Source organism: Amphiprion ocellaris, chromosome 3, assembly GCF_022539595.1.
Source record: "Amphiprion ocellaris isolate individual 3 ecotype Okinawa chromosome 3, ASM2253959v1, whole genome shotgun sequence".
Classification (NCBI taxonomy): Eukaryota; Metazoa; Chordata; class Actinopteri; family Pomacentridae; genus Amphiprion; species Amphiprion ocellaris.
The window spans coordinates 2,906,188-2,929,357 of NC_072768.1; the positions used below are offsets into that span (position 1 = coordinate 2,906,188).

At 41.8% G+C, this 23,170-nt stretch overlaps 1 protein-coding gene across 1 annotated transcript in view; it reads right to left on the reverse strand.

Moving 5' to 3' along the window:
• shank3a (SH3 and multiple ankyrin repeat domains 3a) overlaps nucleotides 1–23,170 on the reverse strand; it is a 226,061-nt gene that overhangs the window by 46,094 nt on the left and 156,797 nt on the right. Inside the window, exons 11-16 of the mRNA XM_055009172.1 lie at nucleotides 14,515–14,592; nucleotides 13,960–14,026; nucleotides 13,003–13,232; nucleotides 12,667–12,836; nucleotides 1,413–1,594; nucleotides 919–942 (exon numbers count right to left, since the gene is read on the reverse strand). Of these exons, the coding sequence (XP_054865147.1) occupies nucleotides 919–942; nucleotides 1,413–1,594; nucleotides 12,667–12,836; nucleotides 13,003–13,232; nucleotides 13,960–14,026; nucleotides 14,515–14,592 (751 nt within the window). The remainder of the gene's footprint in view (nucleotides 1–918; nucleotides 943–1,412; nucleotides 1,595–12,666; nucleotides 12,837–13,002; nucleotides 13,233–13,959; nucleotides 14,027–14,514; nucleotides 14,593–23,170) is intronic.

A 23,170-nucleotide genomic window follows, 5' to 3' on the forward strand; every position in this document is an offset into this window, starting at 1 on the left:
TTGGGTCAACAGCAGTATGCATCGCACTGTCAGACAATGCCCTATCATTCAGTTTTCGTCAACAAAAACAGTCATCATCTGTTTGTTATTCCTGTGCAAATAACAGCAGTGTTTCCACAAAACAGACACAACACTATAAAGATGAGGCATCACAGCATACAGGAGGAGGTCTGCTAATAAAAGTTTGTAAGGTCATAGAAGGAGGAAGACAGAAGACATTTAGGAAGAGGCATGAATACTTGATACACATCCAGGCAGAGAGAAGAGGTCTTGGCATTGCATTTTGAATAGTATTTCTGAGTTGTTTGCGACTGATTTTTAATTTTTAATTCTTTTTTTTAAATGAGGGAGTGGGATATGAGAGTGTGTATCTATGTGTGTGTGTGTTGTGGTTGTATACAATCCAAATTGAAATTCCAAATTGACCCTTAATCTGTACTTCCTGTAGCTCTGTAGATCTGAAAGGAACATAAGAGGTCTCAGCATGAGTGCGGCCCCTCTCTCTCTGGCCTTTCTAAGGACATGGGGGAACTGTTTCCATTAAGCTAATGTGGGTTTGATCCATGGTGATGTATGTGAAGTGGCAGGATGTAGGATGTGGGGTCAATGTGGAGCTGGGTGTCTGTGGACAGGTGATAAGAGGAGGGAGAAAAAGCAGTTGTGTGTTCAGGGGAGAAGCACTCTCAGAGAGGAGGAAGAACACAGTATATGTATGCATACCAACACCCAAAAGCACACAGGACCTGTTTGAATTTGCATGCCCTCTCCTTGAAGTAATCACAGATTTATACTGAGATTGTACACACATCTCAAGTGGATTCAAACAGGGCCAAAAACTAATGCTTCACTGTAGGTGAAGGGTTGACACACAGGTGTGTGGGAGAGATACAGGGGTGAGAAGAATATTATGGAGTTTACCTTCTAGGTCATTACAGTCATAGTCTGGAGTGAAGCATGGATGGAGACAAAAGCACACACACAAACACATGAAAGCAAGGCCACTGCAGCTCTGTGTAAAGCAGAAAACAGCACATTTAAAAAGTCAATGAAATGAAAATTCACAATGTAAAGCTCAGACGTCACTGACATGACCTCTAGGGTGAGAGGTTACATAACTGCTTCGCAGCCATAAACGTAGTGTAGTAATGATGTGCTTTGACAAGCATGAGAGCATCGGTATGTTTGCTTTTCTGATTCTGCAACAAACCCAACTTTGACACTCATGCAAGCCACATGTGGTCATGGACTTCCCAGGAGATCCTAAACATCCCAAGTGGCAATGATGGAAAGTTGCTGACATGATGTGAAATACAGAACATAAACAGCAGTAATGTGAAGTATTAGTAGTTACAGTAGTAGGGTAAGTGAGGTAAGGAAACATGTAGCAACACAAATGATAGCAGACAACTTACCTTTGACCCGTTCTCCACGGTTGAGTTGTATCTCTCCCTCCCCCTGTGGTGTGTAGGGCTTGACCACGATGAAAGTACGTCCTGGGACAGCGCTGTAGAGTTTTCGTTTGGGCCCACGGGGGCCAGCCAGTGCTGGAGGGGTGTGATGAGGTGGGCTTGGGTCTCGCTGCACTGAACCGGGGCTGTAAACAAACACATATGTTACTGTGGTGATTCCAGGGAGCTGGTAACTGAAGCCCGTGGTCACCGACATGGTCGTCAGTGGGACAGCAACCTGGTGACACCCCCTGGTTGTTATGGTGGCCAGGGAGGGATTCATAAACAAGCCCCAGTGCCTGCCAATCAACAGTCAATAGTCAGTGCTCCATGGGAGGATCATGAGAGGAGAGTACACTCCTCCCAACCACTCTCTCTCTCTCCTCCTCTTCTTGTTCACTCCCTTCCTTCCTTAATAGCAAAGACCGTATCCTTCTTGCTCTCTTTTATCTTCTTCTATCTCTCCCTTCTCCTTTGCATCCTAATCAAGGCAGAAGCAGAAATATACAAGAGTAAAAGGAACTGCACTGTTTCCTTTTCTGTGTGGGTCTGTCCAATCCGTCGGGAAGCCCCCCTTTAGTCAAACACATCCTGAGTTTGGGCTCCAGCAGAAGTCTCCTCCAGAGAGGGACAGAAATCCCCCGCGTGTCCCCAGTTCCAGATGCTCCAGCCTGGGCTACAGATCTTGCCTTGTCCTTGGGTCCTGGTTCTTCTGCTGTGGAGGAGAGAGGCTATGTCTGCTCCCCAACTCCCGGTCCCTCTCCCGGGAGTCCCGCCGCGTCTGCCTCTCCCCTCCCCTCCACCCCTCACACATACACGCTCGCTCACACACACTCACACACACTCTGGCAATGCTGCTGCTGCTGCTGCTGCTGCTGCTGCGCTCCGTGGCTCCCCTCCCCTTTGACGGCTCGCTCACACTCACACGCCACAAGCCCTCTATGTGCATTCTAGCTGTGCGCACAGGCACATACACAGACAGCCCCCTCCACTCCGGCTAGCATTGCACCTCCACTAGCATGGCATACGCCGCCACCAGCATGTCACCAACACACCGCCGACACACATGTACACTGGTCCCAGAATACGATTGATCTCCTCCTGCCTGTCTGCCCGAGAGCATGCATGCGCCATGGCTCCCCGAGGCAGGCGCTGAGAGGATGTGTATGTGTGCGTGTGTGTGTGTGCTTGTGTGCAGTGGGGCGGGGGGCAAAAAGCTCCAGCCCATTTGGTTTAATTGTTGCGCCTCCCTCTTTCTCTTCGCCTTGAATCCCCTCCTTCTCTCTCATTCTTTGGCTTCCATTTCTCTCTCATCTCTCCCTCCTCAACATTTCTTTGTACTGCATCTTCATTCTCTCTCTCTCTCTCTCTCTCTCTCTCTCTCTCTCTCTCTCTCTCTGGCGGTGAATTCTAATACAGCAGCAGCAGAGCTCCGCCTAGTCTTCATTCATCACTACTTTGCTACTGCTGTGTAAGTTACATTCAGCATCATTCTGTCACTTGTGTTGTCAGAGCTTTATCTCAAGCAATTTTCAACTTGTATTAAAACACACGTAATACTTGTACATTAATCGAATCTAAATGTAGAACCAGGATTTGTTTGCATTTATGTCTAATACGTCTAATACAGACAGTATGCAGTTTATTTCTGTAACAAGAAACTTGATTTTGCTCTGAACTTGGACATTGATGCTATTTCAGAAGCCATGGCTGGACAACGATGCGCGGTGTCTGCTCAGGGCACGGGACGCTGCCTTTAAATCAGGAGATAGGTTGGCCTACAGCCATTCCCGCAGAGAGCTGAAGAGGGGCATCAAAGAGGCCAAGCGCAAATACCAGCAGCGCATTGAGGGCCACTTTAAGACCAACGACTCACGCAGCAAGTGGAGAGGCATCAAGGCCATAACTGACTACAAAGGAAGTGCATCACCGACCAGCAGCGACACCACGCTTCCCGATGCCCTGAATGCATTTGTCGCATGTTTTGACACCCCCTCCACCGGTGTACCAGCCATGGCCATAGCACCAACCAACCAGGTGTCCGCCCGAGTCCTGCAACAACATCAGGCTAGGTCAACACTGAAGAAAATCAATATCACCAAGGCAGCAGGTCCAGACAGGGTGCCGGGCCGGGCCCTGAAGTCATGTGCAGACCAGCTAGCAGGCGTGTTTACGCACATTTTCAACCGGTCCTTACAGCAGGCTGTAGTCCCCACATGCCTTAAGTCCACCACCATAGTGCCCGTGCCCAAGAAACAGGCAGTGAAATGCCTGAATGCCGACCGCTCGGTTGCCTTGACACCAATAATAATGTAGTGCTTTGAGAGGCTGGTCCTGCATTACATCAAGGACATCATTCCTGCTGATCTGGACATCCACCAGTTTGGTTATAGAGCAAACAGATCAACAGAAGACGTTTGTCCCCCTTCCATCAGGGAAAAGGTTCCAGACATTAAGAACAAAAACAAGCAGACTGCAGAACAGCTTCTTCTCCAGAGCTGTCGCTGCCATCACACCCCCGACCCATTGCCCCACCACCCAGTCATTCCCCCCTCCCAGTTCATCTGTGCAATAAGAATTCTACTTAGTACTGTCATGCCATCTGTGCAATAACAACCTTACCTCAGTACTGTACTTCCACTAATTGCACTATTTTTTATTCTCAGTCCTGCAACACTTGACCACTTTACTTCGTATATAGTACCTTTTTTAAAAATTTTTTTTAGTATAGTATATTTTTCTATTTTTATTCCTATTTGCACTGCTGCTAATTGTCGTGTTCTTCCAAACTAATTTCGCTGTACTTCTGCACAATGACAATAAAGTCTCTTTATCTTTATCTTTATTTTCTGCAACATTTACTTAAAAGCCTAAAAATCTCTAAACCCCTCCATCCTTGTCTGTCTACCTTTAAATTTCTTCCCCTCTTGCCATTTTCTCCTTCAGCATATTGGCTCAGTCACTTTATAACCTTCATTCTTTCATTCACCTGATTCCAGCCTCCTGTGCCCTTTCCCCTTCTTTCTCACTCCTTCCATCTACCCCTTTCCTCAACTCTCTATTGCTTTTCTAGGTCTCCTCATCTCACCCAGCCTCTCCTTCTCTGTCCCCCTCTCTATCGAAACAAGGGCTTGCTGACGGCTTTCCAATTACCGCAGGGACGGAGGGGCTGGAATGGCTGCCGCATGTTAATGTCTGAGCCCCGGCACTGAAACATCAGCAGCGCACATACCGGAAGGGGGTGGGAGGGCTGGAAAAGCAGGGAGACGAGGCTATGTCAAAATGACACAGATGACACCAAATGGATTTCTTAAAGGATGCCAAATCCAAAGCCTGAAATCTGCCTCTTCTACTAGCACACTTCCCCAACACCACACAGCCTGACCCCAGCTGCTCCCTGCAATCCAGCTAATCATAGCTGGGTAGACACATGCTATCTATGTGTCAGACGGAGAGCAAAGGATGGCGCTGGTTGCTTCTCTGGTCTCTGCCCTTTAATGACTTGTTTTTGTTTCACAGAATGCGGTTAAAAACACTGCACTTCAAAACATCCGATAAAAATATTAGATGAGATTTTAATAGATGAGAAATTCACATCCCTGTTTGACACATCTAAATCTCTTCTATCATGGTTTTTTTTTTTTTTTTTGTTAACCATTTTCTGCTGTTTTTAGATTTTAATATTTTTCGCTGGCAAGGCATTTCTTTTGGATGTGTTTTCTGTATGATTTAAGCTGCAAGAGTAAGTATCGTGATCCATGTATGTCTTAGATTATTTCATATCCTGTCTGGCTGGAAGAATTTGACAAGAAACTTCATTAAGTAATTTTGAAATGACACCAAATGAAAGCATGTTGTTATACTGATAGGAAAAAAAATCTGTAGAAGGTTTTGCAATTAATTTTCCATCAGCTATCAGGTGAGACATGCCAAACAGTGTCTGCCTTTTGCCTGACTAATATGTATTTTAAAATAAATCATGCTTATTTTGTTTTGCTGTTCATAAGTAACTGTTGGATACTGAATTTATTTAATATTATTCCAGCAGAGTCTTTATACTTTTTTTCCATATATATAAGAAATCGGATGTGCAGTATTTTGATTGTATACATGCGCCTCTTTCAGTGCATGTAGATGGTGATATTAATAACCGTTCTAACATACAAATTTGCGCCAGTTTGGTTTCACTGTATCCTTTTCTCTTTCCTCCTGTTTCCCTGCGCCTCATTAAGAGTGGCCTCAACTAGATACAGATGTAGGATCCATTACATGCACACACAAGTACACACATATACACACGTTCTAATGCAGTCTATTACAAAGGCTCCATGGTTTCCTAGGACACCAGCCCTGCCTCTGTAACGATGGCAACTGTCAATAAAAGGAAAGAAAATACAGCTGACAAATGTGCTGATAAGTCAATAATATCAACTTGGATCCCTATAACAGTCAATTTGTCATAAATTATTTCCCTTAAAATACATGGAATACGTCCTCATTGACTATTTTCTCTCTCTACATTGTCGTTTCACACATTCACGTGCTCCCATTGAAGAAAAAAACACTGTGTGCTGCAGTTACTGAATGCGGTAAGGCTATTTCAGTACACAAATCACTGTGACCTAGACTCCAAATATTATTTTATTTATCACACTAGAACAATAAAGGGATATTATATAGAAAAAGATGCAAAAATATATTTCATGCTGTTCAATATAATGAATGGGGAGGTTTGGGGGGTTCCAATTTAGTGTGAAAAGCGGTATAATGAGTATGAACTGTGTCTGAAATATAATTGTGCTGCTTGTGTTTATCACCAGTCATGTGGTTTTAAAAGCACAAGTTAAAATGGAGGAAATGAAAATAGACATACAAACTCAAACATGCTCAAAGCAATGAGAACAAATACTGTGGGTGAGATTCTTTAAGTGCATTTGTTGTAAAATCAAAGCAAATATTTGCATGCCAATTATCAGATGCTTAATTAGGATCAATGAGCCCACTAAACACAGGTTAACATTTCAGCAGCTTGACATTAGCAACCTCAGTTTGGCTGTTTGTATGAAATGCCTACACCACTCTGAAGATGCAACGAAAATGTCATTCAATGCCATTTCCACAGATGCTATCAAACTAAGCTGCGCCACTGTAGCATTTTCTCACATGACTGCCTTGTCTTCTCAAGTAAATGACTTTTTCCTCAAATAGCCCAGCTCTCTAAGGTGAGATGAGCTCATTATAAACACAGCCATATTAAGCATTACACTTTGCATCCTAATGATCATCAGTCTGTCCTTGCTTTACTACACATGGATGAATATGTGCACTCTCATTCTTTCTTGCCCAATGTGGGAGTGTTTGTGGCTATCAAGGAGGAAGTAGAATGTGGACTCTGCTCATTGGGCAGAACATATTAAGGTCGTGAACAGGAAATCTGTTTGTACATGGACAGCTTATGCTCCGCAGAGACTTTACCATTAAGCTAAATTAGAAGAAAAGGTCAACTGGTGTGATCAACACATTACTCTAAACTATGCCTCAATTTGAAATAGGGGAGGAGTTCAGCTAAACAAACCACTTAGCTCATATTGATGCAGTGTTTTAAAGACATTATTCACACACTAAAATAGTAATCTTTACTTTTTCTGCATGCACACTTGTCCTGTTTTACTACATTACACAATTTAATAAGTGTATGATGTCAAAGAAGTGACACTAAAGTCTTACAGTACGGGCCGCTCTCTTTGTCTTTATGTTAGCAACAGGGCCAACATCTGTAGATACTTAAAAAGGTTTTTGAAGTGGCTCCAGCAACACAAGGCTTTGTGCATTTTGAACTTCAAGAAGATTTCGGATCATGGCCCTTAGGGTGTTCCAGCAAGGAGCAAAGCCTCAATCTGAGCCATGTCAGGCCCCAAATACAGCTACATGAGATGTTCAACAATTCCTTCCCATCTGAACAAAAGAATCGAAGCATCTTGTGGCCTTGTTCACAAGTGTGACTAAGACAGCATGAGAGAGTGACAGTTGTTATCGATGCGGCACCTGCTGAGATGTAGGTGTTGTACTAGAACGTCATGGTGAAAAGGGACCTGAGTCTGAAAGCGAGGCTTGCATTTGATCAGTGTTTCAACTCTCACCTGCGGTCATGAGCTCTGGGAACTGACAGAAAACAAGAAGCCAAAACTAGTTTCCTTCACAGAGTTTCTGGGCTTACCCTCGGGGACAAAGTGAACGACTAAGATATGCTGAAGGAGCTCGGAGTAAAACCTTTTGGGCACATCAAACTAGAGGAGTCCCAGGGGCATAGCCAGGACACGCTGGAGGGATTACATACCCAGTCTGACCTGGGGATGCCTCGTAATCCCCAGGAAGAGCTGGAGGATGTGGCTGGCAAGAAAAACATCAAGGCTATCATAGTTACTAAACTGCTACCATGACTCCAACCAGAAAGAGTGTCAGAAGATGCAGAAGACTAGTTTAAAGTACTCGAGATTGTTTGTTATAGATCTTTGCATCTCAATGACTGTCTCTAAACCACATTCAACATTGTTTGATGATTTCTGACTCCAGTAAACACTTATACAAATAACTGCACATTTAGTAATACTCTATGCTGCATGAAACTACTGTATTGTTGACTTGCAGTGTTTAGCAATGCTTTTCCAGACAGCATTAGTGCGTCAAACCAATGGACCAGCATTGGATCCCTGTTACTGATCAATACCACTCCATTGTATCCTCCTTTGAGGTTAAATTCTACACAGGTAATGTAGAAAAAACTCAACTGCCCATCTTCTCCCCAGATTTTACCCTATTCTTGTCATCCCCATGTACCTTCGCCCAAAGATGCCATGAAATATCATCCCATCAACGACCACTAGTGTGACTATCGCAAAGAAAGGAGGAAAAGAGGTGAGGAAAATGGTAAGAAAGAACTGAAAAGTGAAGGGAACAGTACATCGGTTATTTTTTTTGCCATTAGATGCAGGCTATATAACACAAAGGGTCATAATTCGACACATCACCAGGTAATCACACTATTTCTATCTTATTGACGATATCTTGTAACAACATTTTCAGTTGAAATGAAGATTTGCTCCCTTGCGTTTTCAAAAAACCTGTAGCATCCCCCTACCTTAGATTCAAAATTTAACCACCCAACGACCTGGGTGGGGATTCAACAGTATTTGTGATGATGGCACTTTAATAAACTCAGCTCCTAGAAAACTGCATTAAACTATATCTGATTTAAACCAGTCAGAAGGCATGTTATTTTACCTGTGCAACAAATAATCAACGTGGCTGACTAAAATTGATATCCAAATTAGTTGATGATGTCTTCCTGCATGATTTTCAGACTCGTTTGGAAAACTCTTACCGGAATGAAGTGTGTCACAGCCTGATGCAATTTGCTGCCTGATGTGATTATATAAATGTACGGACCACCTTCTCACAGACTGACCACTGCTGATCTCAGCACAAGTGAACTAAAAACATTGGATGAACCAAAAATAATAAGCTGGGTTTCTGCCAGTTTCTTGTGACCCCTGCAGGCCACCAGGTCTAAGTTGACCCCCTGCCAGATCTAAGCATTGGGTAAGCTGTTTTTTGAACTAAAGTTACAGTGGGGTGACTCAGTTGGAAAAAGGTTTAAAAATTAGAAGATAACCAGTGATACCTGACACTTTCAGCTCCACCGGGTCAACAACATTAGCCTAGCCTGCCAGTGTGACAATATAATATAATGAAGCTGGATATCAGAAATTGCATTGTTGTAGCAACATTTGAGGCTAAACCACAAAAAACACACATATTGTAGGCTTGTATTATGAAAGGACACAATGAGCATATTTACATTTTATTTTACTTTAAGTCAGCATGTGCCTAAAACGACCTGAAGCTAAATTCAAAGGGTGACAGCTAAATGAGAGCCATTGAGTAATTGTGCAATTCATATTCCAAATAGTTATTTAATTGTGTCAATAATCAATAGCTTATTCAACCATCAAAACTGTTGTTAGTTGGGGCACTAATACATCCTGGGAAAACATCCATTTCCCTAATAGAACTGCAAACAAAGTTAACTGAAGAAAGGGATGGTTGCCTTTCCTTTGCTAAACCTCTGGGAGTCAAATAAATAAAAGTTAGTGTCTTCTGCTCAGCAATATAATATACTCTCATTCCCTCATAAAATATATCCATCTGGCAGCTTGATAGCTTTTCCTCCAAATCAAATTGTATAACTAAGAACTAAGCTTAAGAGTTCAATATCACCATTTCTGCCACTGATACTGTCAAGACAATGTTCAGGTGATGATTAATAATCCCTCTGCATTGACATCATATCATAGTAAGTAGCCAATAAACCTCTTATGACAGAAATAAAAGCTTTCTTCTGATAAAATTCTGTCGTATTATAACAAAACTCAGCATCATGTCTAATTATACTGTCGACTGCACCTGCTGGAGTCGATGTTGTCCGATATTGTGAGCTTTGTTTGTTATTCTGTTGTGATCTAGTTTAAATACACCTCTCTGACCTATCCCATCTATTGTCCCAATCTGCTGAGTGCCAGCCAAGCCATGGAAACCCTGGCAGCTCTGCACACGTCCACGGAGGAGGAAGTGATGGTGAGTTCCACAGGAACTTGCTGGAGTCTGCCGGTGGGCGGCATGTTGACCGGCCAAGCTAATTTCACACTCCCCTGGCACCCATAATGCCTCCAGAGTTACCATGGGCATAAACAGAAGGTCAGAAAGAGACACAGAGAGAGGGAGGGAGAGATATTACTGAAAAAATATTCAAGGACAGCATCAGTCTCACTTGGGTGCAGGTTCTGGCCATGGAGACCAGCTGCTCATTTGAGCTTTTTATACATTCTCCTCACTTTAATACATGGTGTAAGGGCAATGCACACTGAAGAACAAGGTCTCAACTCTCTGTGTACAGAAGGCCATTTAGGCCAGGACACAGCAGATACTGCAATCTTTTTGTCTTTTAACTTCTATCTTTCTCCCACCCACCCTTTCTTTAACTCTGTATAATCAACCTCGTACACAGTGATAAGAGATACAGTGCAAAAGGTGTGTATCTCTGTCAGTGAATGCTAATTCCAAAGCAGTACCAGATATATCAGAGGACGATGCACCTCATTGGAAACTATTACGCAACACAACATGTTTGATTGAAAGAGTGGCATGCAGTTTAATAATATAGAGTAGATTTATTAATTCCCTTATATAATTCACTTTAATTTGTTTCATTCCCTTTGTTTCCTGGATAATTTAGTGCATGCATATACAGAGTGTCCCAACAAAATCAACATAATTTGAGATGTCCAGATCGGAGTGACTACATGGTCAGGAGAAATGATACTTAATAGGATTTATTTTGGATATAAAATGTTTCATCAAGTCAGTAGCTGGAGTTCCTGCCACACTCGCTGCAGTATGTCATGTGTAAAATTCTCCAGAGCCTCAGTGACTCTCTTCTTGAGTTCCTCTACACAAGTGGGAAGTGGTGGGATATAGACCAGTCCTTTCACGTAACCCCACACAAAGAAATCACAGAATGTTACGTCAGGTAAGTGTGGGGGCCATTTCAATAGCACGTTGTCTCCATCATTTGCACGTCCAATCCATCTGCCTGGCAGATTCTCGAGCAAACAAATTTTAAACAAATTATTAGGTGATGAAATGATGTCAATTTTTTGGGGCACCCTGTACTTTGAGATTCCATTGATGCAGGAGTGTGGGTTAATGTGACCTAAAGGATGTTAACTGCTCTCTTGCAGCAAACCATAGACCAATGGCACAGTGTGTGTGTGTATTAATGACAAAATAAGCGGTAAAAAGCGTGTGCATGTGCATGTCTTTGATGGATGGAGTAGCAGAAGAGTATTAGAGGAGAGAGTAGTACAGCTGGAGCTGTGTCTGTAACGCTATTCCCCTGTCAGACATCAGACTGTTTCACACACACAGACACATTCACACACACTGAGTGTCACAGAGAAATCCATTAGGTGAGTGCTGCATGTAGGAGATCTTGTGCTGACATATGATCATAATATAAAGCTTAACAAACCAAGTGTCTGCAAACCAGTTTAATCTTTCGCTCCGAGATGTGATCAGAGCCCCGGTTTACTGTGCAGTTGGTCTAATGGTTCAGCGTACAAGGGAGGAGATTTGTTCCGGCACCCATAGGTGCAACTACATCTGTGGATTTATGTATCAGTCCGCTGACAAGCTGTTTTGAACTGAGTGGCTCGTCCAATGACGTTACTCGTAGCTCTAGTTTCAGAATGTATCCGCTTTCTCTCGCTCAATCTCTCTCACACAAACTGACATCCATACACACTCACAGATTGGCAGCTTTCAACTGGTCCCGATGGTGGTAATTATTAGCACCTTTCCATCTGTCTGTCTCCAAACTGTGCAGCCACCTATGCACACAGTCATGTGCACTTGGCATACATGTATACAAACATAGAGACACAAAAACATTCATTTCAAGTATGTTATTGGCCTTCTGTCCTCCCAGCAGGACTAATGCTGCATTTCAGCCGAACTCGTTACACAAACAGGGCTGTTGTTTATGCCTGGTACACATCATGCCACTGATCATACACTAATACCCTGACAGGAGCACGGGCAACACAGCAGCTACACCAAACACAATTATAACAGTCCTCATCCAGTTCTGTGTTTCAGTCTGTCACTATAAATCTGATACCAATTTATTAACATACATTTTCAGTTTGAATTCACAGCTTCTGTCTGATATAGATGACTTTCCTGGGCAGGTTGCAAGAACAGTTTTGACAGTAAACCAACTTTCATACGTGCCAAGGATTGATGCATGAATAAATAAACAAGATTCTGCACTGATTGATGTTATGTTATGTTTATCACCAGCAGCAGACGGTAGCAGATGGAATAAGATCCAGAGTGCTGCCTGGTGACTAACAAGTGAGTCAGACGCATCACATGGGGCTTTTTGATTTTTGAAATTAGGTTTAAATATCAAAGTAGGTGCATAATCACAAGGTCAGTCACAGATTATCTTTTTAAAGTGAGCAGTTGCCAAGACTGGCAAGTGTTTAACGTGAATTAAGGAGAGGAAGAAAGATTTATTTGTTTATAAAGCTGTCAAAAAATTAGTTTAGCTGAGTATTACTACAAACGAAGTTGAAATGTCAAAGTAAATCCCACAGACCTGAGTCTTCCACGAGGGCCGTGTCCGTGAGGGTAGCCGTGGCTGTGGGAGCGTCTGGGAACAGGCTTGTCTTCTTCATGCATGTGATGTAGTGAAGGCGAGCGGGAATGGGAGGATCTGGAGCTGCCGGTACTCTGGAGACTGCTGTCAGGGATCTCTCCATGACGACTCTGATGAGCATCACATGAACATAATGCTTATCTTGAACACAGCTAGAAACAGGATACGTTAGTGACGTTATATCACATCACCTTTATAAGGCATCCCTTCGCTATATTCTTCTAACCTCATTCATGAATTCTTATTAAAATTTCACACCCGTTCAGCCTGACTGACCTCTCCAAGGCTGCTGTGCTGTTGCCCAAAAGCTGGCAGGCTGCGCAGCGAGGGGACAGGGGAGTGACCCTGGCGGCCACGGATTTCTCGGGGGGCCTGACTGTGGATGTGATCGTGGTCCCCGTTCAGGTTGTTGTCACTGGCGGAGCGGAGCAAGGACCGTGGTGAGGGCAGGGGTCCAGGCATCACACGTCGACGGTTGGTGTAGGAGGGGGTCTCCCTGAAAGGCACTGAGAGGAAAAAGAGACACATGCTGACTTTAAAGCACATTTTATAGCACACATTGTTGCTTAGTTGCATTATTCGCAGTCGGGTTTGAGAATTTGTATTTACACACGTGCAAACTTTTACATAAGGATCAAATTATGCAATGAATCTGGTACTAATGGTACTGCAGCAATGCCTGACAGTTTAATTTACTAATCCACTGTGCTGCCATATCAATTTTTGCAGTTATTGTATTTGATCAGTGAGAATGAAGACCAAATACAGAATAAGGAGAAAGGCAAACTGATAACAGTATCAGTGGATTGTTAACAATTTGTTTAAGTTCACACTAACAGCATCTGGGTAAAGTAATATGCATCTGTAGTGTAATCATCGAGCGGTAATGAATTCAACACATTAGATATGATTCCTATTTAACTCCGTTGATTGTTACAAGGAATAAAGCATTTGAATAACAGTTTCACAATATAAAGAGTGGGATATTACCTTGAGTCCACACCAGATGGCAGAGTTTTCCTGTATTTTATTTCACAGAGAAACTGCTCAACTCAGCAGGGATCCAAAAATCGCCTGAAACCTTCTGTGGATCCTTTACATTTCCATCTCCTTCATTTAATTTTCTCTACCTCCGTATTTAGACTATGATCACTTTCCAAGAGCTTCTGTCTACATTCATGTTTAAACCTGTGATACACTGAGGAAGATGTATGACCACTGCTGTCAACTCACCAACATCTGATGCTTTGTGGACCTTAATGATTTCTGCCAGATCAAAGTTTCCTGCTATAATAGCCACCTGGAGGAGGGAAAAGACAGCAGCAACATTTTTTTTTCTGTTAAGCAAGAAAAACATAAACAACTCACAAAATGTTTTGAGTACAAATGCATCCCATATTATTGTTTTTTTCCTCATCTACACTGTCCTATTAAATATTTCACACACTTAGCTCTTTGTTCTAGCCGATGTTTAAAATTCACGTGTGGCAGGATATTGGACACTGTATGAACCAGCCTGGCCTGTGTTCGAACAAATTAAGTTTGATTTGCGCAGGAAATCTGTGTCAGTGTCAATTTAATATGGACTTCATCACCCAGAAAGGCTGGACCACGTCTCTGTCCTGTGTGGGTGGGAGCCATAGGGCTGCCTGAGTTTTTAATTGCAAAGAATGTATTCAGTGCACCAACATTAGGTTGCGTATTTCAATTAATTGAGCTCTGGCATGTCAGTATTGTGAAGTATAATACACACAGGAACAGGCAGTGGTTTTTGGACATCTCGCATACCTGAAAAGCAGTTTGGCTGTTGTAGTTCTTTATCTCTTTATTGGCCCCACGGAACAGGAGAACCCGTGCACAGCTGTCCTGAAAGACAACAGAGAGATTTATGTGTTTGGCTACTAGTATTATAGGTCACTGTATTTGATTTTTAGCGTATCTAACAATATACACACACAAAGAAATGCATACATTCATTCTTAAAGAGAGACAAACAAGCACACATGCAGTCAAGCACCTACACAGGGTGATGTATAGGGCTCCTGTGGGTGCCACTGCAAAGCTTCTAACCGGCCTCTCTATTAGAGGTGTGTGGTTTAAAAAGTATAAGTCATGTGCCATGAAATGGATTTATCTGTACTGCTTGTATTGGTAAAGGATTTTAAATGTCACATCAGATAAAGAGCACTTGAGCTTTAAATCAACTCATGATGCGTTATCCAGGGCTGCTATTAATGGCAGAATTACTGACTGGCCCAAAAAACTAAACAAAAACAAATACAATGCTGCAAAAAAAGGAAAGGTGAAGAAGTGGACATCCCGTCCTGCTACAGACAAAATTGTCAGAAAAACCCAACCTAATGCAATTTGGACATGGTTTAAAAAGTCAAATATCAAGTGGAGTGTGATAATTTGTGTGTTGTGCACTGTGACAGATGTTGCCAGAGGCAGCATCACAAACAACCGCTTTGATCAACTTCTGAAAGAACCAGGCTCACAAAACTGTTTGAGAGTGACTCTTAGGGAGTTTAAAAAGAATCAAAAGAATAAGGAGGTCTCCTGAGAAATCATCATGGCTAAACATGAATTTCAGAAAAAAAGGCCAGTATACACACGCACACACACACACACACACGGCATTAACTCTGCAGGAAAAAGCTGTTAACTCTCATCATGTATATAAACAAAAACACTTTCAGGTGGAATTTTTGCTCTTTGCAAGGATGTAACTTTCCAAGAGTTTTGTACTACATTACTGCTGATACAAACTGCAATTCTCCTGCCGTGGGTTTTAGCCAGCGGCCAGCGGCCAGCGGTCACATTAATGATGTGACAAACGCTCAAAACACCATCCACGAGACACTTGTGTACACTGTAAAAATGTGAGCTATCCAACTGATAAGAATTTCTACAGTGAACTGTACAGTAGAGGATTACAGGATCTTGCTGCAGCTTTAGTTTTGGACACACAATGATGGACATTCCAAATGCTTAAAATACTACCCAAAACTTTAAATAAATTTTTTTTGCATGATTTATCATAACTAAATATCTAGTAAACACTCAATTTCACTGTGAGATCGGAGCAATCCTGAAGAGCTACTCAGGTACGGTACTGAACAGCAAGTGTGGAAGTGTCCTTAATTTAGAGTAAACACAAAGAAAGAGGAAAAATTAAATAAAAGTCACAAAGATGGACTGTTCACAAAACGAGTCAAACATGCCCTGCAAAAACCCTTGGAATGAAAATGTATAAGAGAGTGTAGAAAGCCAATAGTTACAAAAGGCATTTAGCATATTAAAGCCAGTTTGCAAAGCAATGGATTAACAAGAATTTAAAAAAAAAAAAAAAAAAAAGTGGGTAAAAAAACATAGGCTGAAACTGGCTCAGCACAAGGAACACACTTCATCTAGCGTAAAACAGACATCCTGATTAGTTCACAACCACACATTTCTCTCTCTAATGTGTAGGACAATTGCCATACGTCGTTGTGTGTGAAATGAGCACATCCCCCCCGGCATAAAAGCCAAACTGTGGATTGATAGACGAGGTTGTGTGTCCACGTGCCGACGTTGTGAGGGTCGATATGTTATTTAGCAGGAGGGTCGAATTAATAAATTACAGTCATCACAATGACTCTGGTGACTCCGGTCACCACTGAGTCACACATTCAGGGACACACATGCACACATTAATTTAGTATGTTGTTCAGTTAATAACAGTCCGTGTGGTTTCAGCCAACAAGCTGGATATATCTAACCTACTCTTGTATGCACTGCAGCACCCTCTTCTGGTAAAACACATAGATGGGTTGGATAACAGTTTAAAGGAAAAACCTCACTGTTGACCCCTGCAGTGAGGTCATCTGGTGGCTCTTATATGGCATGGTTTGGGTTTGCTATGTCCTTGGCAGCCACCAGATCTCAACCCAACTGAACACTGAAAGAGACATTTTGACTGTTAAGAGATTTTGGATTGTGGTGAAGAGATGGAGCTCTCCACAACCACCATCATAACACCAAATGAAGGAAAATGTCTTTTGAAAAAATGTTGTTCCATCCCTAAAGTGAAGCTCAAGAAACTTGAAGAACCTATTGCCAAGTTGTACTGTAAATGTTCTGTTGTCATGTGGTGGCCAAACCTTTAATTTGACTGTGACTCAGTCTGCCGTTGGGTAAGCTGCATAGTGACCAGGGTGTCACTAAAACACAGAAAACCTGCAACGTCCATGTAAACATAGATAGTGAACACAGTGAAGTATTTATGAATGGAGCAGGTGTTATAAATAATGTATGATTACTTTGCTAATAGCCAAAACCCACACACTGTAAGAGTTTAAAACTGCTAAAAACCTATATAGATAAATGCCTGTGGCAGTTAGATTAGCTAATCACAGACTCGTTATGCAGTTGCACGAACATCCATGTGAATACAGGTAAACACATAGAGTTTGCAGTGAAAAGTGTCATAATGATCACCATTTTCAGAGCAATTCAAATAATATGTGAGGAGTGAAGTGTGTATGACCTTGTACAACGTGTTTTATTCAGGCAGATGAGAGTGTATATGGAACATGTCTGAATTTCTACTTCATCTCTTCGGTGACAAAACAGTGAAACATAGAATACATCAAGGTTATAGAGACGTGTAAGAGATGTAGGAAAGTAATAGGAGACATGCGACATGTCAAAGAATGGAGAAAGGTACAAAGACACACTGAGGTGAAGAACAACAGCAACAATACAATCATTTTCCCTCCATTAACCTTGTACATCCAGAGGCCATTTTTAAAGTATAACGTGTGCCTCAGTCTGTCCTTTTCTAATGCAATGTGTTGCATAACTTTTCTTTAAGCTGTGGATCCTATTGATCATGTTCACTGAGGCGAGTGAACAAAAAAACTTTCTGTTACAAATGTCTGTACATCAAGCTGGGAAGATAGAAGGGACTGGTAAAATGTGTACAAACAGTAACAACCTGGCAGACCTTTCTTGCCATTTACATGCACGTTATAAGATATTAACCTTTGTCTATTGCCAAATCTATATGAAACTGTCTTATAATCAGATAAATCAGGTGAGGTGTGCTGTTACTCAACAGTGGAACCTTTGAATTTGTGCAATTTGATGCTTTTTTCACAGATACATGTAAAACAAAAACAAATGCATGGGCTGATTAAAGTGTGACCCATCTGTCTTGCTCTTCTCTCCAAGGTTTACGACAGGGATTCTCTGAGAAATCACTCCACTCCTCCCTGTGGTTTGCTAGCTGTGATTACTTTTGGTCCATAGGAATGCATACAGTAAGGAGTTAAGTCAAGTAATTTACACTAATGACAAAAGTCAGTCATGTGTAAGGATGTGACAGATGGCTCCTCTCACAGCATGTTTATACATTTGAGGATTCTTCCTGTCGTTAGAACTAAAGCAGCAGATCTGGCATCCTCCACTGAATGTTGAGCTTGCTTTTTACATTAGATAGTGACTAACATTTAAAATGCATAAGATGCATGATTTAAAGCAGAAACTCATCGCAGAATAATACAAACTCTACAGCATGGAATATAGTGATACCTCCTTCATAGAGCTTTTTATTGAGTTGTCCCACGATTTCATTGGTTTGACTGGTTCGGGGAGGTCTGTGTGTGTTTTGTTTCAACTCTCTTTCATTTCTCTCATCAGTGCTGTCCCCACTTGTCATTTCCAACAGTAGTGTGTCTTTACTCATTCATTGAACCACCTCTTGTGGATCTGTCGGCCAGGCAGAAGACCCCTACCTTGCCTTCTGTCACGGTTACTGGTCACAGCTGCAGAGCTAAAAAAACCCTCCAGTGAGTAAATGGTAATAGCCAGACCACAGAAATAGGATTTTAAGAACATTGAGCAATCTTATTCTGTTCATGATTACTGTATGATATTTTGTCATTCATCCCGTCTCATCCAGATTCATCTGTCTGTTCCTCCTTCTGACACTCCTGTCTTCTCTCCATATGGTTCTATTGATCTTGCCACTGGGCTACTTGTTCCTCAGTCAATGCTACCAGTCCATTTCTTACTTTGATTGTACATAATCATCCAGGGCATGCCTGCTTCGGGCCTGCTAGAACCCTGCTAAGATGCACTGTTTTTGGGATCAATCAGCTCAACGTGGTGTTCAGTCTCCACTGGCAGGATAACAACCGTCCTCATCAGTGGGAACAGACAAGACCTGGGACAAGGTCCATTACCAAACTGAAGACTTACAAGAAGCTGTACAAGTAACTGTAAATTAAACTATTCATCTATTCTGTCTTTGATTATTTCCCCTCACCATGGACATGCACTCACAGTTGTGTTTCCATGACTTCAGCAGACATTGCACTGACTCTGCAGTGACATTCATTTCTTAGAGACATACAGCAACGACTACTTCCTTAACCCTAACCTGAACGTGACCTTACATCAAGATTTCACACTAAAATTGAATGATTTATGTTATGCTGCTCAACAAAGGAGGCATGTCCTCACAACATGAGCAATACACACACACACACACACACACACACACACACACACACACACACACACACACACACACACACACACACACACACACACACACACACACACACACACACACACACACACACACACACACACACACACACACACACTCTCTCTCTCTCTCTCTCATGAGACTATGGTGTTCCAGTCCAATTGAAGCAGGTCATTCATCATGACTGAAATTAGCTGAACAGCACATGGCCAAAATCACAACACACACACACACACACACACACACACACACACACACACACACACACACACACACACACACATACATGCATGCACACATTTTCCCCTTGTTTATGAGGGAGACAGGCAGAGAGAGAGACAGAGAAAGGAGAAAAGTGCTCATTTAATGTTCATAAACCGAGCAGCACTCTCTATTTCCCAAGAAACTAACAGAAAGACCTCATCCAGAGTCCTCGTTTACGCCTTTCTCTTCATGCAGCCTAAAACCAAACAGCACAAGGGCCTTCAGTACTACCTTACAACTTAAGTTGCACTATTATGGGCAAAATTATATTTTTTATATCAATACTGACATCACAATTGTTTATCATGATTATTAACTGATCTTAGAGACATAAAATTTGTATTACACTTTCACATTTGAATAAAGACACCACAGCTTTCACCCCCATGCTGTGCAACATTCCAGCTAATGTACTGGCTAATGTCATTAAATTATGACCTGAAATAAGGGTTTTCTTCACCAGAATTTAGGGCATCTCCACAAGGCAAAATATGAATGAAATGGTACGCCTCACTTGCTAAACATCTGCTTATCGATAGACACTCAAATTTACTAATGTTCCATGAACAAATCACATGCAGGCTATGGTAGCTAGCTAAGCAGCTGCAGCTCCATGCACAGAAATCCTCTTGTGTCCTATGCAATAACTGCAGCTTAGATGGGCAAAAATCACTGCAAAAGGAGTTTAAAAAAAAGAAAAAAGTGCAGCTCTATTTTTCAGGTTTTCACTCCACTTATGCCCCAGTGTTCTGTTGTACTTCTCTTGATACAGAACGCATTCATTCATATTTTAAGCGGACATATTATACAAAATCCAGCCCCATTTTTAAAAAAGTCACCATCATTGTATAACCCCTCATTTTAGGGATATTCTAAATAAGCTGTTTTCGCTGAAAAGTTATGGGCCACTGCTGTTCCCATCCTCTTTAGGAAGAACACAGCTGTCAATCACAGTTTGATCTGGATGACTATTGGTTAGTTAGACATTAAATAGCACCTAGGTCGAACTGTTCGAGCTCGAAGGCTCACTGGTTGTGGAATGGCTTGGGGAATGACAGTAGTAAATGTCTTGATATGTTAACAGATTTAATTTTACACCTCCAAGTTATTAACACAATCACAAAACACAGTAAAATACAATTTCGCTATGTGGGACCTTTAAAGCTACAGATACTGACAGAAAGTTTGGAAAAAGGCTAAAACCAGAGTTGGTATATTCATGGCAGAATTAACAGTATGTAACATAACAATATTTGGAGGTGAAACATACGCATTCTGGGGACATTTGGGGCTTAGACTAACATGACAAAAAAGGGGTATTATATGGGACCTTTAAAATGTACACTTTATGTGTTACCACAACTACAAAAGAACCTAAAATCTGATTATTTTTATTCTAATCTACCACTATCAGAAAGTGCCCTCACTTTGAGACTGAAAAGTTTGCAAGTCCCAGAGTCTGCAAAACCTGTGCACCCAAAATCTGTCAAAGGGGAATGAGGTTTATAATGATTTTTGCATAAATTATTACAACAAATCCTACAGCAAGACCAAAAATAAATCTAAAATTATTCCATAAACAAGTATTTTTGGTGTAGTCAAAGCATTGTATACCTTATTCTTCTGTGCCATAGAGATTCAATGTTTTCCAAAAAGTATTACAATAACTAAATTGGACTGGGTGACATTCAAGTCTATGGACATGGGCACTGCAGTTTATTTAACATTAGTAACAAATAACAGTGATCAGAGTGACAAATGAGTGTTAATCTGCAGCTGAAAACACTCCCTAACAAATGCACTATTTCCTGTTTGAGTAAGAGTGTCCAGCTCTCTTTCCAAGTTTCATTCTATTTCAAAAATAAAACTGCATATTTATGTTGTTTTTTCCTTTAACACTGACATCTTGAGTATGAGCAACATGGGCTTAGAGAGATTTGTTGACTGAAAACAGAAAATATAGAATAAAACCAGCCTTACTCTTTAAGACACATTGTGAAAAAACAGATAAATTGCTCGAAATACAAAACAGGGTATGATTATTAGTGAGTGCTCACTATCTTTAAGAGGACACTCAACAATTAGCAAGTACAGGTCCACACAGTCACAGTCTAGTGCCAATAGTCTCTAAGACATTAGTTACAGTTTAATACAAAGCATCAAAAATAGTAAAATAGAACAAAAAAAAAAAACGGCTTTCTGCTCTCTCGCAAATTGCATTAATGACCCTATGGGAGAAATATTACCAATCTTTGACCATTTCAGTGTCACACTCCCAGTTGAGCCAATTCTCTTCAATCTTTCAGTCCTTCATCACAACAGAGTCCAAATACAGTGGTTAGAAAGGATGGCAACACACACACACACACACACACACACACACACACACACACACACACACACACACACACACACACACACACACACACACACACACACACACACACACACACACACACACACACACACACACACACACACACACACACACACACACACACACACACACACACACACACACACACACAAAGAGGCGAAGCATGATGTGAAAACAAAGTCCAAGTATGGTGAGGCATTGATCAGGGTGAGTGTATAAAACCTTTACTTAAGTGTTGCCAGGGGCACAATAGCTTTGATAATTGTGAAATGAAAGCAGTTTAGAACCTCCAGGACTCCTCCAAGAGTCTGGTCAAATTAAATAAATGAGGAGGGAGGACCTTTGTAGGGTATGTGAGCAAGAACCTCACAGTCAATCACTCTAACAGAACTGCAGGTTCTCTCATCTCTGCAGAGGATTTCTGTCCTCTATTAGTCTTTCAATTAGGCCTTTATGATAGAGCAGCCAGCCAGAAGCCTGTTTGATTAGAAGGCGTGACAGCTTACTTGAAGTATTTTTAAAGGACTCTGGGAGCACAAAGAAAAAGATTGTCTCAACTTTTTGTGCAGACCTGCAGTGACTATGTCTGATGAACACCAGCACTGCCTATCACCTGGTTAATACTATGAATTAAAACAAAGTGGTAGCAGCATCTTGCTATGGGGTGTTTCTCAGCAGCAGACAGGGAGTGTTGTCACAGCTGAAGGTAGGATGAATGCCATCAAATATAGAGAGGGCCTTGGGGAAAATCTCCTGCAGGATGCAACAATGTGAGTGCTGTTGTGCTGATGGGTAAATCATCAAGACAACACTGGAGTGATTTCAGGACAGGTTTCTGATTGTCCTCAAGTGGCCCACCAAAGTACAGACTTTAACCCCACAGAACATCTGTGGAGAGACCTGAAGATTGCAGTTCACAGATGCTCCCAATCCAAAATGACAGAATTTGACAGCATCTCCCAGGAAGAATGGGATAAACTGTCCAAATCCTGGTGTGCAAAGCCCGCACAGACTTACCCAGGAAGACTCGAAACTGAAATGGCTGCCAATGTGGCTTCAACAAATAACTGAACAAAGGGTCTGGTTACTTTAAGTTTGCTGAACATAGACAGTCAACACGCTCTCAGACTGGACAAAGACTCTGACCCTGGTGTAGAAGGTAAATGCCTCACATTGCTGCTCACCTCCATGACCTCTAACTCAAACCCTGAGTTCCTTCTGCACTGGCACTGAACATTCAATATGAAAGGAATTTACAGAAGAATGAC